At 40.3% G+C, this 14,754-nt stretch overlaps 1 protein-coding gene across 1 annotated transcript in view; it reads left to right on the forward strand.

Moving 5' to 3' along the window:
• Positions 1-252: 252 nt before the first annotated feature.
• Positions 253-14,754, forward strand: part of LOC127428028 (uncharacterized) — a 38,737-nt gene continuing 24,235 nt past the window's right edge. The window contains exons 1-5 of the mRNA XM_051676053.1: positions 253-387; positions 7,300-7,360; positions 7,811-7,888; positions 8,096-8,389; positions 8,538-8,834. Of these exons, the coding sequence (XP_051532013.1) occupies positions 253-387; positions 7,300-7,360; positions 7,811-7,888; positions 8,096-8,389; positions 8,538-8,834 (865 nt within the window). The remainder of the gene's footprint in view (positions 388-7,299; positions 7,361-7,810; positions 7,889-8,095; positions 8,390-8,537; positions 8,835-14,754) is intronic.

Consider the following 14,754-nt stretch of genomic DNA (forward strand, 5'->3'; position numbering starts at 1 on the left):
CTGTGAGATGAGCCGGCGAACTCATCCAGAAGCCCGATTGGGGCAGACGAGCGTGCTGGGGAATGGGAGGTCCACGGGGGGATACCCGGCAGAGACGATCCCATTGGGGTCCCCAAATCGCCCCCAGTGCTAGCCGCGCTGGCTTCATACCCGTCGGTAGAAGGACCGAGGCGGGGAGCCGAGGGGAGCTCACGTCGAGTGAGTGACAGATTGGGAACGGGTCTCTGTGTAGGAAGGGGGTGTGTCCATGAGATGGTCCAGGACGTGGGCGGGACTCTTCCCAAGGGACTCAGTGTTGAGGGGAAGGCGGCCCAGCATCCAAGCCCATCAGCCACATCTAAGTCGGCCGGTACCCTCCCCGCTCTGCTCTGCTCTGCTCCTGGACTTGTGAGGACGCCAGTTTGTGGAGAGAGAACTAGGAGAGAGAATCTGGCTCCCTGTGGAGAGGCGCGCTCTATGATTTTATGGAAGCGATGATAAGGCTATTCAAATCAGGTGCGCCTCATCATCCGTTGTCTAAATAAGGCTTATTAAATTGCACCTCTCCTCTCTCCTGCCCATTCCCAAGTTTTTCTAATTCCACTCTGAAACACATCATAATCGTTCTTTCATAAAAATAAAAATAAAAAAAGCCCATTATACCTGTAGAACATGCATCATTGCAAATTTTACAATGTATTTTCAACATCTGTGGTTGTATTTTCCATTTCTGAAATAGCAATAAATCTAAAAGATTACAGCATTTTTTTTCTTGATATTCTGAATTAAATTCAAGCAAGCAATTCCCTTCTTAAAAGCGAACATAAAACCAAGGTTACATAAAACATTTTTTTTTTAAAAAAGTCTAAAAACTAGACCTGTTTTAGGTACTAAAGCAGTGCCAACTCCCCTCCGTCAACTATGGAGGCCGGCGTTTCTTTGCACTCAAGCAGTGCTAGCTAGTGATGGAAGCTTTTGAAACACTGAATCATTTGTTTCGAATCAATGCTTCGGAACGCGTATCAAATTGGCCAAATCACATGATTTCATCAAACGAGGCTTCGTTATGTCATAATGCTTCGAAAGAGTTTCAGTTATGTTAGAGTGCATTAATCCCACAGTGAAACCGTGAATCACTGTTAAATGTAGGCTGTAACTGATTTCGAGTCAGTTTAGCAATAATTTAGGTCTATAAAATCAGACAGATTCAAAGAAGAGTTGCTGATTTTAATTCAGTCATTTTAATTTCCCTGTCAATCACCTTGAGCTGTGCACCCAAAGGAAAGAAAATCAAAATGTTGTGTTTGTGATAAAGAAATTAAACAGAGACATTGAGATTTCATGATATTTAGAGAGATTTGTTTGTTTTACAAAAAGTGAATCTGGAATTTCAGCTATTGTACATGATAACTCGCCTTCACTTTCTTTTTTTTATTTAGTACGCTAAATAATAACGTTTCTTTTTCAAATGTTTATTGCACAATCTGTCAAAGCATAAATATTTTGAAAAATTGTTTAAACAAATCAAAGTGTTGTTTAGAATAAAAAATATAAATCATTTGGTATTAAAATTTTTTTTAAAACAAGCTTAAATAAGGCCAATTCAAGAACTTCGAAACAGTGAATCATTTTGTGAAGCAATTGAATTGACTCGAAGTTTCGGAAAGCTTCGTTTCTACCATCACTAATGCTAGCATTGTTTGACCCCCCTCATCAAGGCTTGAACACCTCCAAAGGGCATCAAAACAAGGACTACATTCACACTGCAGCTGAATGTGGCCCAAATCTGATTTTTCACTTACATGTGACAGATCTGTTAATTGGTTGATTGTGTGAACGGCCAAAAGCTCTTTGAATTTGACATTTTCTAAGACAGAAAATCTGGGACACTTTCATATGTGGACATAAATCGGATACGTTTCTGATTTTTTTCCAATGTGTCTTCGGTGTGAACAGCCAGGTCAGATTCAATGTGATTTTTACATGAATCTACCTCAACATTCGTCATTTGCAGGTGTGATTTGCATGCGAGTCATATCTGTCTATGCATTCAGTTTCTTTTTAAGGAAAGAAAATAAAAGTATAGGCTTCAACAGTTGGGTTCAGCAATTTGTTTGGATTGCACGTTAAAGGTGCACTAAGCAATTCCTGAGAAACACTGTTGATATTCAAACCTTAAAACAAACACACCTGCCAAAACAACACACCTCTCCCTTCAGTGCTCCTTTGGAATCTCCGCCCCCCAAATTCAGTAAGTTGCTGCTACTAAGATAACTTGCAGAGGAGACAAGACGGTTTTACGCACACCAGCTCCAGACACTCACAACTCTCCTGCTACTAAATCTAACATCACAACAACAACATATATGGGTTCTGTGAAACATAGCAAAATTTATGTCACCCACCTATCAAGAAGAAAAAGAGCAACTTCTGCATCTGTCTTCAAGCCTTTTACCTCTCGGAGGTCTCTCCACTGCTGAAAAGCCTCGCCGATGTTGACAGGGCTCCTAGCCATCGACTTATCATAATCCTTCTTTAATAGTTTATATTTGTCTGACCTTTTCTCTTGGTCTGTTTCTCAGCCATTTGTCCTCCTTGGAGTTTAGAAAGTTCGCATCAGCCAGATTTCCCTCTCGCTCTGCCCCCACCCCCCATCCTGTGCATGCGCAAGAACCACCCCCTGTTGCTGATTGGCTGGAGTAGTGTTGTGTGGATCGGTCTGATCCACTTTGTTATTGTCCCATTTACAGAGCCAGGGCTGTGTACAAATACTAGATTATTTTTCAGCCCACCCACAGAACGGACAGCTAGCAGACTGTGAGGAGATATTTGCAGAATTTGACAAAAAGTGTATTGGATTAGAATTACTGAGTGCACCTTTAAATATGCATATGAAAATATACAGATGTAGATTTATATAATGGCGCTCTTTGCTTGAGTCACTCACTCAGAATACACAGTTTCTATATTTCTTTAACTGTATCAAAATATGAATGCAAGCCAGTCAATGGAAATATGAAATAAAGATAACTTTTCTTAACTTACAAATATGTAATGCAGTTTTTCCTGCTGTCTTTCGATTTTATGGTGTGTTTCACTCGTAGGTAATATCACACGTGAACTTCGATGATTATTTAAATTCCACATGTTGTTGATTTTGATGTTTTGATCATTTTTGTTAGCTCTTCCTGACCTATAACAGTGAAGGATTGAAGTTACTCGTAGGGAATAATTTTAGTCTTCTTGGGTGCTGTGGCAGACGGATGCATAATTCCAATTTTGTTTCTGATGATTTCGATTTTATCAGTAAAGAAATTCATAAAGTCATTACTATTATGCTGCGATGGAAATATCTGGTTCAATTATTTCTAACTAATTTTGCCACAGTACTGAATAAACACCTAGATTGTTGTGGTTATTTTCTATGAACTTGCACAAATATGTAGACCTGGCAGTTTTTAGAACCTGTCTGTAGTTAGAGACACTATCCTTCCATGCATCGCAAAATACCTCTAATTTCGTATTCTTCCACTTATGCTCCATTTTCTGAGCTGCTGTCTTGAGAGCATGAGTGTGATCATTGTACCATGGTGCTGTATTTTTCTCTTTAACTTTCTTTAATTGAAGGGGGGCGACACTGTCTAGAGTGCTAGAGAAGACTGTATCCATATTTTCTGTGACAACATCAAGTTCTACTGAACTTTTTGGCGTACTGAGTATTTGAGACAAGTCTGGACAATTATTAGTGAAGCTATCTTTAGCAGTTGAAAGAATAGTTCTACCTGAATGGTAACGTTGCATAGATTGAGTTACCTTTGCTAAGCGCTGCATACAAGAGAATTCATATCATTGCTCTGCTGCAGAATTTCTATATTATCAACATCAATTCCATATGACAAAATTAGATCTAGCAAATTATTTTGGTGATGGGTTGGACCTGTCACATTTTGTCTAACCCCAATAGAGTTGAGAATATTGATAAATGCTAATCCCAGTGTATCATTTTCTTTATCTATGTGGATGTTGAAGTCACCGACGATTAAAGCTCTATCCACAGCAACCTCTAGATCTGACAGAAAATCAGCAAATTCTCAAAGGAATTCAGAATATGGCTCTGGTGGTCTATGTACTGTTGCAAGAACAAAAGATGACAAAGATTTTTTACGATGTCACATTACACATTATCAGTTTAAAATAATTCAATTTATATCTAGACCTTTGAGTAACACTGAAAATATCACTGTAAATTGTAGCAACACCTCCTCCTCAACCTCTCAGGCTCATGTTTATAACAATAACCTGAGGGAGTAGTCATTTAACTCATATATTAATCTGTTTAATCCAGATTTCAATGCATTTAACAATAGTGGCTGGAGTCTCTATTTCCACGTTTCTTACAACAGAGTCACCAATAACAAGGGCACTTTCAGCATGATTCTCAGTGGGTGCATCACTGAGTGGAGAGAATTGATTGGAAATACTAACAGGAATGGGAGAGTGGTGTCGCTTTGCCCTACAAGTATGCTGCCGAGATGCCACCCAAACACCCTGCTGTGGGGGCTCAACAGCCGGAACCAAAGTGTGTGTGTTTGCTCGCTGTTCTACCTGCATCCGAAACAGTATCTACCGGCTTCTCTTTCTCACTGACCTCCATTAGCATTTGGATGCATGTCTCTAACTTATTAACCTTCTCCATCAGCCTGACTAATTCCTTACATTTATCAAATGTGGATCCCTCACTGCTGATGGAAGAAGCTATAGTAAACATGTTGCATGCAATTCACAAAGCTATAATATATGCGGATGCCATGACTTACCGCAATTGTTTGTTGTTGTTGTGGTGGTGGTTTTTGACCAGCGGGGGTTTGAGATCTTTGTGAATCCCTACCTTTATTTAAAATAATAAAATTCTCATTACACATGCTCACTTAATTGGAAAACACTCTTGGCTTTAGATAATTAAATGAGATATGATTAATACTAAATTTATATACCCAGTCCTGCATGTGCAAAAACGTGGTCATACTCCACACATGCAATCCATATGCATCCTTCAAAAATTATCCATAACAAACACTACATTTTAAATTATGACTCTTGTGAACACATATTTAATGCAATTTAACAACATTTTGTGTAAAATTTTAACGCTAAAATTTTTTTTAACGCTGTTAATGCGTAATATGACCCATTGAATAAACCATAGTTCATGAGAAGCCAGTCAGTTCACGCAAACGCCGCTAATGTCAAATGCATTGACCTTCGGGAAAACAGATGGTGGGAGACATTATGCTGAGACCTGCGCCAAGCATTTTATCAATGTAGCATAGCAGTAGAACATGCCAGCAAAGCACAGATAGAGCTCGGAACATTGTAACATCATCGCAGCAGCAAGACAGCTGCCATTTGAACACCTGCCTTGCACTGTGCATGGCCAATGTGTCAGGGAATGATTTAATTTGCTGGACAAATTGGAAAAAATCCAGTCATCTAATTTTGGTGTTTATTTTGTGCTGTAATGCGATGGACTAAGCATGCACATTTGAAGCTCTGTTATTTCAATTATTTCACTTAATTACTTAGCATTCTGTCAAAATAACGGACAGCGTTTTGAATTATAACGAATTAATCTCACGCTCACAGAATTTTGAGAAAAATTGTCAAAAATGTGCGAATCCATAAAATAACCTTTTTTTATTATTATTGAAAAACAGAAGATCCTATATAAATGTTCAATAAGATGTACAAAATTACACAGATCCAACAATGTATGAATAGAATCACTGAGTTATAAAGACAAGAAGTACAGGTGAAGGAAAAAAATAAATAATTAAAACAAAAAACATAAATAAGATAAAGATAAATAAAATAAATATATTATATTTTTATAAGTCATGGGTCGGGAAAGTTCTGAACATATAAAAAAGGATATACACTTTTTATTATTAATAATTCAAAAATAATTTATTACTAAAACTGTGAAGGATGTGGAAAGGAACCATCTGAATACATGGTCAATTTCTTGGTATTATTCATCTTCAGTGTAATATTGTGACGTATTCCCATTGCCATAATACTGACGAAATCTCACGTTCTCCACTTCGTTGAGACATCTAGGATGAGCACACAAACGCGCCATTGTGAGTAAAGAAACAGAAAAATACAGATCTATATCAAAACTAACCAAGCTACTGTACAGCGTTCCTCCTCACTTGTGAACAGCGCTGCTCTTCCAGCTGTGACGCACGTGCGTCAGTTCTTGCGTGTTTCAAATGCAAATGCGATTACTTCACATGCGCATACCACTGCTGATTAAAAGCATGATTTAGAGTTTTAAAAAAGTACTTAAATATTTATCTTTTTCGCACCAAAAGCGTCATGTTGCTGTAGAAGACATTAATTTAACAGCTAGTGTCATATGGATGACATTTATGCTGACTGTCTGTGATTTTTGTATATAAATTCACTTACATGTTGTTTCCTTTTTCATGCTTGGAGAGTTTGTTGTGGGATGCAAATCTGTGAATGTAAAAATTCATATTGCTAGAACCGTATAGCAATTTGACCAATATTGGTACAGTTATCATTTGAAAGTGGAAAGTTTGTGAAACACTTTCAAATTTTTAAACACTTATTCATTTGCACATTTTGCACCTCTACGTATTAAAACGTATTTTTGGAACGCCATTCCTTCTGGTGTTCTCTCCTTTTGACTGCCTTGGTCACTACCACAGGTAGGTAAGGGTTCATTTGAAAAGTCCACACATTGTGCTGAAACGTGCTAATACTGTTGAGGGTGTGGTAAGGGACCATCTGAAAAGTCCACACATTGTTCTTAAACTGTGGATTTTTTTTATTAAAAACAGAAGGTTCCATATAAATGTTCAATAAGAAAATCAAAATTACACAGATCGAACAATGTATGAATACTATCATTGAGTCATAAAGACAAGAATTACAAGTGTAGAAAAAAGAATAATTAAAATAAAGTTACATTTAAAAAAAACCAAACAAACATATAAACCAACACAGATGTATACATAAAATAAAGAACATAAATAACTGAAGAAATAAAAATAATATTTTTTATAAGTCATGGTCAGGAAAGTTCTCAACATTTAAGAAAGGATATTCACTTTTATTATTAATAACTCAAAAAGCATTTATTGCAAAAACTGTGAAGGATGTGGTAAGGGACCATCTGAATACATTTCTTGGTATTATTCATCTATAATTTAGTATTACTGACTAGTACTACTGCTCTTTAATATGTATATTACGCAGTCAGCATAGTGCACCTTCTCCTTACGGGGGCACCAGAAACTCCATCGGCTGCCAGTCCTAAAGGATCACCCTGCTCTTGACAGTCTGATGTTGGCAGGTATGTGAGTGTATTATGAGATGTTATAAACAGTTCTGTTCACTTACATTAATGTTATTAGATGTGTAATCGCTATCAAATGATGCTTTTTGCTCTTCAAATGACTGTGATGATAATTTGCCTCAATTCTGATTCACAGTCTCCATAGTTTTCAATCAAATTACTGTGTAATTTAACAATTTATTTGACAAAAAACATCAGATAAATATGCTTTACTATGTCACTCTTCATTCCAGCCCACAAAAGAATATTGTCAATTATGTTTATGAGAATATATTGCCATAAAACTGAGTTGTTGACAGCAATCTTTCATTCATTCCAACATTTTATATTTGGATTCATGATTCACACTTGTATGCATAAAGCTGACTGCAAAATACATTAAGTGGTTTTCAGTGGTCTGATGGTCTACTTCCTAATTCTCACACTTTGTGTCTCTCTCACACTCAGTCTCTTTTCTTATGCTCACTGTAATGGAGTTGTTCATCATCATTGCTTTTTATCTCCTAATGGAGGTTCACACTAATAGTAAGTGATCGCTATTATTCAGTACTCTTTCTCTATTAGGTACATATAAAGTTTATTTTGTTTTATTGCAATTGATGATTCTGTGATAGTTTACTTGACTATGATATTTAAAGTAAATTCAGCAGAAATGTATTCATTTCTATTTGATTAAATGCACTTTAATCAATGAGATTTTATTAGTGATAAATCTGTTTTGGATTTTTCCAGAGTTCCCTAACGTAAAAGTGTCTCCAGATGTCCTAACAGTGTTAAGGTCAGTGCAGTTGACCTGTGAGACTCCACCTGATGTTACAGTGAAACAGTGTTATTTTAACACACAGATGCAAACTGAAACAAATGTCAGCCCATCATGTCTGCTCGTCCTCACTGGGGCTGAAGTGCTCTTATGGACAGATAAAAAATCACCTGTATCACTCGACATTACTTGCTTCTACACAGTAAACGAGGGTGGGATTGATAAACCATCATCACACTCTCCTCCCGCCACAGTGACAGTTCTAGGTGAGATACTTCTATATCTATCTGTTTGACTAAACTTCATCGTTGCAATTGTTTTTTTTATTTTTTGTTTTTTTATTTTATGTTTGATTCCCAATTGTTATTTCATAACTAGTTATTGCATAACTATGGATTCTTTGACTTCATACAGATGCACTTCAGAAACCCATCATGAGTATTGATGACAGTACTGCTCAGATCTTGATTGCATGTGAAATATCACTTTCTGTCGATGCTGCTTTAACCTGTAATCTCTACACTGAGGATACTGCTCTGGCATTCAAAAGTTTTTCTCTGAGGCGACAGACTGGAGAGCACTGTGTGTTCTATTTAAGTCATAGTGAATTATTCAAAAGAACAGTGTCCAGCAGACAGCTAAGTTGTGATTATTCACTCAACACAGAGCCTGTAGAAAGATCACCACGCAGTGACGTATACACCATCAGAGGTGAGTGCTATTATATGAGTTACTATTATACTTTTGACAGAGAAATGCTCATGTAAATCTATAGAATTTAGCTAGTATGATTTATTCCATTATTATGACCCCCTGAAGTGTTTTGTGAAATAAAAGAAGAGTCAGTATCTTGGCAAATCCACAACAACTAATGAAGTACCTGATCAAGTGCAAACAAACAAACTAAAATTATAAAAATAGAATTGGACTACCTGTGTATTACCTTTAGGTGACATAAGTGTCTGGAAGTAGTGTGTTTATACTAATTACAAAATCTGTATCAATATAATCAGAATCAGAATGAGCTTTATTGCCAAGTAGACTTGCACATACAAGGAACTTGTCTTGGTGACAGAAGCTTCCAGTGCACAAACAATACAACAACAAGACAGAGATAATAATAAAAAAAAAAAATAGAATAAAAATAAAAAGTGAATAGAAAATAAAGTATATATAGAAATACACAATAGGATATATATATATATATATATATATATATATATATATATATATATATATATATATATATATATATATATATACGTATGTACAATATACATATAATATATAGTTGTTTTTTCAACTTCGTCCAATTCAACACACTCTCAAGGTAAAATTGTCAGGATTCGTACAACTTTTCTAAATTTGGCTAATTCGTATGATGTCGTGCGACTGCACTCGTTTGAATACCTATGACTTTCATTACAGCCAATGACGTCGCTGGAAATTGTTTCCATCTAATACGCTACAATTACTTGCTTCTGTCACACACAACAGGTTAATGTTTACACACTCTACTGATTGGTTAGGTTTAGATAAGGGGTATGTTCCAGGGGTTGATTTTTATTAGAACTAAAAGATTTAAACTTGTCAAAGTTTAATACAGTTCCGAAATATACAGTATATGCAGATTTTAGCCTTATTCCAGTCCTAGACTTTCGATATTAAAATATGAAAATCCATTACAAAAGTACAATTTCTTACATGTTAAAAACTGATAATCTGGGGGCCTGGGTAGCTCAGCGAGTAAAGACGCTGAATACCACCCCTGGAGTTGGGAATTCGAATCCAGGGCGTGCTGAGTGACTCCAGCCAGGTCTCCTAAGCAGCCAAATTGGCCTGGTTGCTGGGGAGGGTAGAGTCACATAGGGAAACCTCCTCGTGGTCGCTATTATGTGGTTCGTTCTCGGTGGGGTGCGTAGTGAGCTGTGTGTGGATGCCGCGGTGGATGGCGTAAAGCCTCCACACGTGCTATGTCTCCGCGGTAACACACTCAACAAGCCACGTGATAAGATGCGTGGATTGACGGTCTCAGACGCAGAGGCAACTGAGATTCGTCCTCCGCCACTTGGATTGAGGTGAGTCACTATGCTACCACGAGGACTTAGAGCACATTGGGAATTGGGCATTCCAAATTGAAAAAAAAACAAAAAAAACAAACTGATAATCTAATCAAAGAGCAAAATAAACCTGATGCTGTTAGACACTGTTGTAGTGTAGTCTCGACTGTCCAGCTGATTACTCAGAATAACTTGTAGGTTCTTTGCAGACAACACTTAACCACAGCGTGACTGTTTGTAAGACTTGGTAAATAATTCACTTTGATCGACTGACACAGGAAGGAAGAGCTGCTTGAGCTGATTGTGTGATTAAGGTTTAGATGTATGAGAGCCAGACTGACATGTATGTCACATGGGGACATGCACTACGATTGTGAGAGAAGAGAAAATGTGCAAGAAATTGTATCAAATTACAGCAGTGGTGTTTTTTACGTTTTTGGGGCCCTAAGCAAAACCACCCAAAGCACACCATAATCCCCTCCCACCCCCCACCCCCACCCCCAAAACTACCGCATTACCATAGGTATGGCTAATTTAATTAAAATTCCAACATTTATCGCAATGTGTTCCTATAATTTGACAGTATTTCATTTTACATCAGAGAGTGTCTTAACCATGGAGTTCGTAAACAGCACTGCCGCACCTTGAGAATCACAGTCTGCATGTGGGTCTCTGATTGGTAGATTTAGCTCACAGGAGAGAGAGCTTGTGCTGGAAAGTGAGCATTCTGGGTTGGGTTTGGGGATTTAAGGGTTCTGTTGCACCAGCTGTGTGTAAGATCTCATTTAAGTTGGAATATAAACTTTGGGCTTAGTAACTACTCTTTAGTTTATAACTAAGTCATTACTTCATTTGGTTGCAGATGTTCTCAACGTATGACTTAGCTAGTAGGTTGTAAGCTCTCTGTAAATGTAAATCAATGTGAAATAGCAAAATATGACATTATTATGATCCATTTATTGATCCAGCATCCTTCAAATTTGTAAACAGATGTGTTGAAAAGCCATGCATTTTAGGTTTATTTTATTGTTGTTGATGTGCAACCCTTTTTGTCTCATGTACATTTTTATTAAAATATGATACATAAAATAAATCAGTAAATATAATGCATAGTATATTTAAATATGTAAATAATTGGCTGATATTCAGGAACTGTATGCAAAATTAATATGAGAATAAAAATAAAACACAGCAGACTGGAAAAACTGCCATTTATTCATTTTAATATCCAATATATTATGCATGATGAATCTTGGCAAGCCAGTGACACCCGACGACGCACACAGGAAAGTGTGTCCTTTAGATGGGTTTCCTGCTGAAGAATCACTAAAGTCTTTTTTTTATTTAAACAATATTTTCTTCTCATAAATATCAACATCTGAATATCTCAAGGATTGGAGTCTGTCACACAAACACTGATGTCATTCAATCAATTAGTCTGCTAGCCTCCTCAATTATCAACACCTGAAGAAGGCCATCCAGCAATGGGTCGGTCGTAGCCCCGAACAAAGCCATCAGCTCTCCCAGTCTTTGAGTTTCGGGAAGCAGGCCACCCATTCGCTTTTGCCCAAAAGCTCCAGGATGCCTGCCGGAAATGGTTACTGGTGGAGGGAACCCGTGGCATCGTGGATGTAGTCAACCTGGTGGTACTGGAGCAGTTCATCGCCCAGCTTCCACGAGGTATGTCTGAGTGTGTCCAGTGTCACCGCCCAATGTCACTGGAGTAGGCCGTCCAGCTGGCAGAGGACTACATGGCGATGTTTCCAGGAGGCAGTGATCCAGTTTTTTTTCTTTTCCCTCTTCTCTCTCCAACCCCTGTGTCTCATGTTCCTTCCGACTCCCCTACCCCCCCCCCACCCCGTCCCTCCCAGTCCCGCCCAGTTCCGGCTCCCCAGAAGTGGGGAGGAGCCCCGCCCAAACTCCATCCCCGCTCCAGGGGACCCCTCCCCTTGTCTGTCCCTCCTACTCCCCCTGTCTCCCTCCGCCATCCCCCCCAGGTTAGCGAGACCGCCCCCACAAGTGCGGAAGGAAGGCCTGGGCCGATCTGCTGGAGCTGTAGGGAAGCCGGACATAGTCAGGATCGTTGTCTGGTGATGAAGGGTCTGGATCCCTGATGCTCTACAGGCCGTCCCCGATCGGACAGGGGTGCAGAGGCATTGCTTCCGGATATCGCGTTGCATAGTCCACCAGAACTAATACAAAGAGATATCCGGAAGCAGTGCCTCTTCGCAACATCTCAGCACGTAGTGTTGTGGAGGCACTGTTCAAAATTATCTCCCGAGTGGGGATTCTAAAGGAAATCCTCACTGAACAAGGCACAACATTCATGTCAAGTACACTAAGGGAACTGTACGAATTATTATGCATTAAATCGATTCGCACCAGTGTTTATCACCCGCAAACCAATGGGTTGGTCAGAAGATTTAATAAGACCTTGAAAAACATGATTTGTAAGTTTGTACTCGAAGACACTAAAATTGGGATAAGTGGCTCGAACCCCTGTTGTTAAAGTACGAGAGGTCCCACAAGCCTCCACAGGGTTTTCCCCATTTGAGTTACCGTATGGGCGCCGGCCGTGTGGTGTGCTCGACATCATATGGGAAGCTTGGGAGGAAGGACCTTCGAATAGCAAAAACCAAATTCAATACGTTCTGACCTTCGAGCAAAACTCCACACTTTGGGGCAGGTAACACAGGAGAATTTGCTCCAAGTGCAAGAATGTCAACGCCGATTATACGACAGGGGCACTCAACTACGGGAATTCGCACAGGAAGATAAAGTGCTTGTATTGCTGCCCACTTCAAGCTCCAAATTACTCGCCAAGTGGCAAGGACCCTTTGAGGTCACACGACGATTCGAAGATCTCAATTATGAGGTGAGGCGAACAGATAGGGGAGGGGCATGTCAAATCTACCACCTCAACCTTCTCAAACCATGGAGGGAGGCGGTGCTTGTTGCCTTGGCGATGATAGTTCCGGGCACAGCTCGGGCCGGAGGTATCTCCCAAACCAAATTCATTCACAACAGACATTGCCCGGTTGCAAGTGGAATTCACAGACATGTTTTCACCCCTTCCCGGTCGCACGAACCTCATAGAGCACCATATCGAGGCCACCCCGAGGGTGGTGGTTCGTAGCCGCCCCTATCGTCTTCCTGAACACAAGAAAAAGATTGTTCAGGAAGAATTAGAGGCAATGCTTGAAATGGGCATAATACAAGAGTCGCACAGCGATTAGGCCAGCCTGGTAGTTCTGGTACCGAAGAGCGACGGCTCGGTCCGGTTCTGTGTTGACTACCGGAAAGTGAACGCGGTGTCCAAATTTGACGCTTATCCAATGCTGCGAATTGACAAGTTACTCAATCATTTGGGTGCAGCTCAATTTTACTCAACGCTGGACTTAACAAAGGGTTATTGGCAGATCCCTTTAACTCCAATATCCCGAGAAAAAACAGATTTTTCCACACCGTGCGGATTACACCAATTCGTGACACTTCCTTTCGGTTTGTTCGGGGCCCCGGCCACATTTCAGCGCCTTATGGACAAGATCCTCAGACCGCACACAGCATATGCCGCCACATATCTGGACAATATTATAATTTATAGTAATGACTGGCAGGGGCATATGCAACATCTGAGGGCTGTCCTGAGAGCACTGCAGCAGGCGGGACTCACGGCCAACCCGAAGAAGTGCGCAATTGGGCGGGTGGAAGTAAGGTATCTGGGGTTCCACTTGGGTCATGGGCAGGTGCGTCCACAGGTTAACAAAACCACAGTGATCGCAGCCTGCCTGGTGCCCAAGACCAAAAAGGAGGTTTGTGCCTAGCTTTTCAGATGTCACCAGACCGCTGACTGACCTTACTTAAAAGGGGGCTCCCGATCCAGTCCAGTGGACAGAGTCATGCCAACAGGCTTTTCTTAAGGTAAGGTCCACACTTTGTGACTTCTCTCTCCCCTTTATTTTGCAGACTGATGCATCTGACAGGGGGCTGGGCACGGTGCTCTTGCAGGAGGTGGGAGGGGAGGAATGGCCAGTGCTATTTATTAGTCGCAAGTTCTCCTTCAGGGAGACAAAATATAGTACCATCGAAAAGGAATGTCTGGCGATTAATTGGGCTGTTCTTACCCTCCGCTACTACCTGCTGGGGCGGACCTTCACCCTCTGTTCCGATCACGCTCCTCTGCAGTGGCTCCACTGCATGAAGGATACTAACGCGCAGTTCACCCATTGGTATCTGGCTCTTAAGCCCTTTAAATTCGAGGTGGTCCACAGACCGGGGGCGCAGATGGTTGTGGCTGACTTTCTCTCCAGAAATGCTAGTTGTTGCCCCGGCCTGAGTTGGCGGTGGGGGTATGTGGCATGGGGGGGGGGGGTGTGTGGCTGGTCACGTGTCGGTCTGCGGGAGAGGGAGAGCGGTAAGGATCGTCACCTGGGTTATGATTACTCTAACACTGTCTCTGATCATAGTGATGATGGAGGAAGTCCTGAAATGGCAAGCCAGGGTGTCAGAGCGGGGAGAGAGAGAGCGCCAGGGACGAGTAAGAAGCAGAGCTACACAATTGTCCCATTTTG

The sequence above is a fragment of the Myxocyprinus asiaticus genome, chromosome 37 (genome assembly GCF_019703515.2).
Source record: "Myxocyprinus asiaticus isolate MX2 ecotype Aquarium Trade chromosome 37, UBuf_Myxa_2, whole genome shotgun sequence".
Lineage (NCBI taxonomy): Eukaryota > Metazoa > Chordata > Actinopteri > Cypriniformes > Catostomidae > Myxocyprinus > Myxocyprinus asiaticus.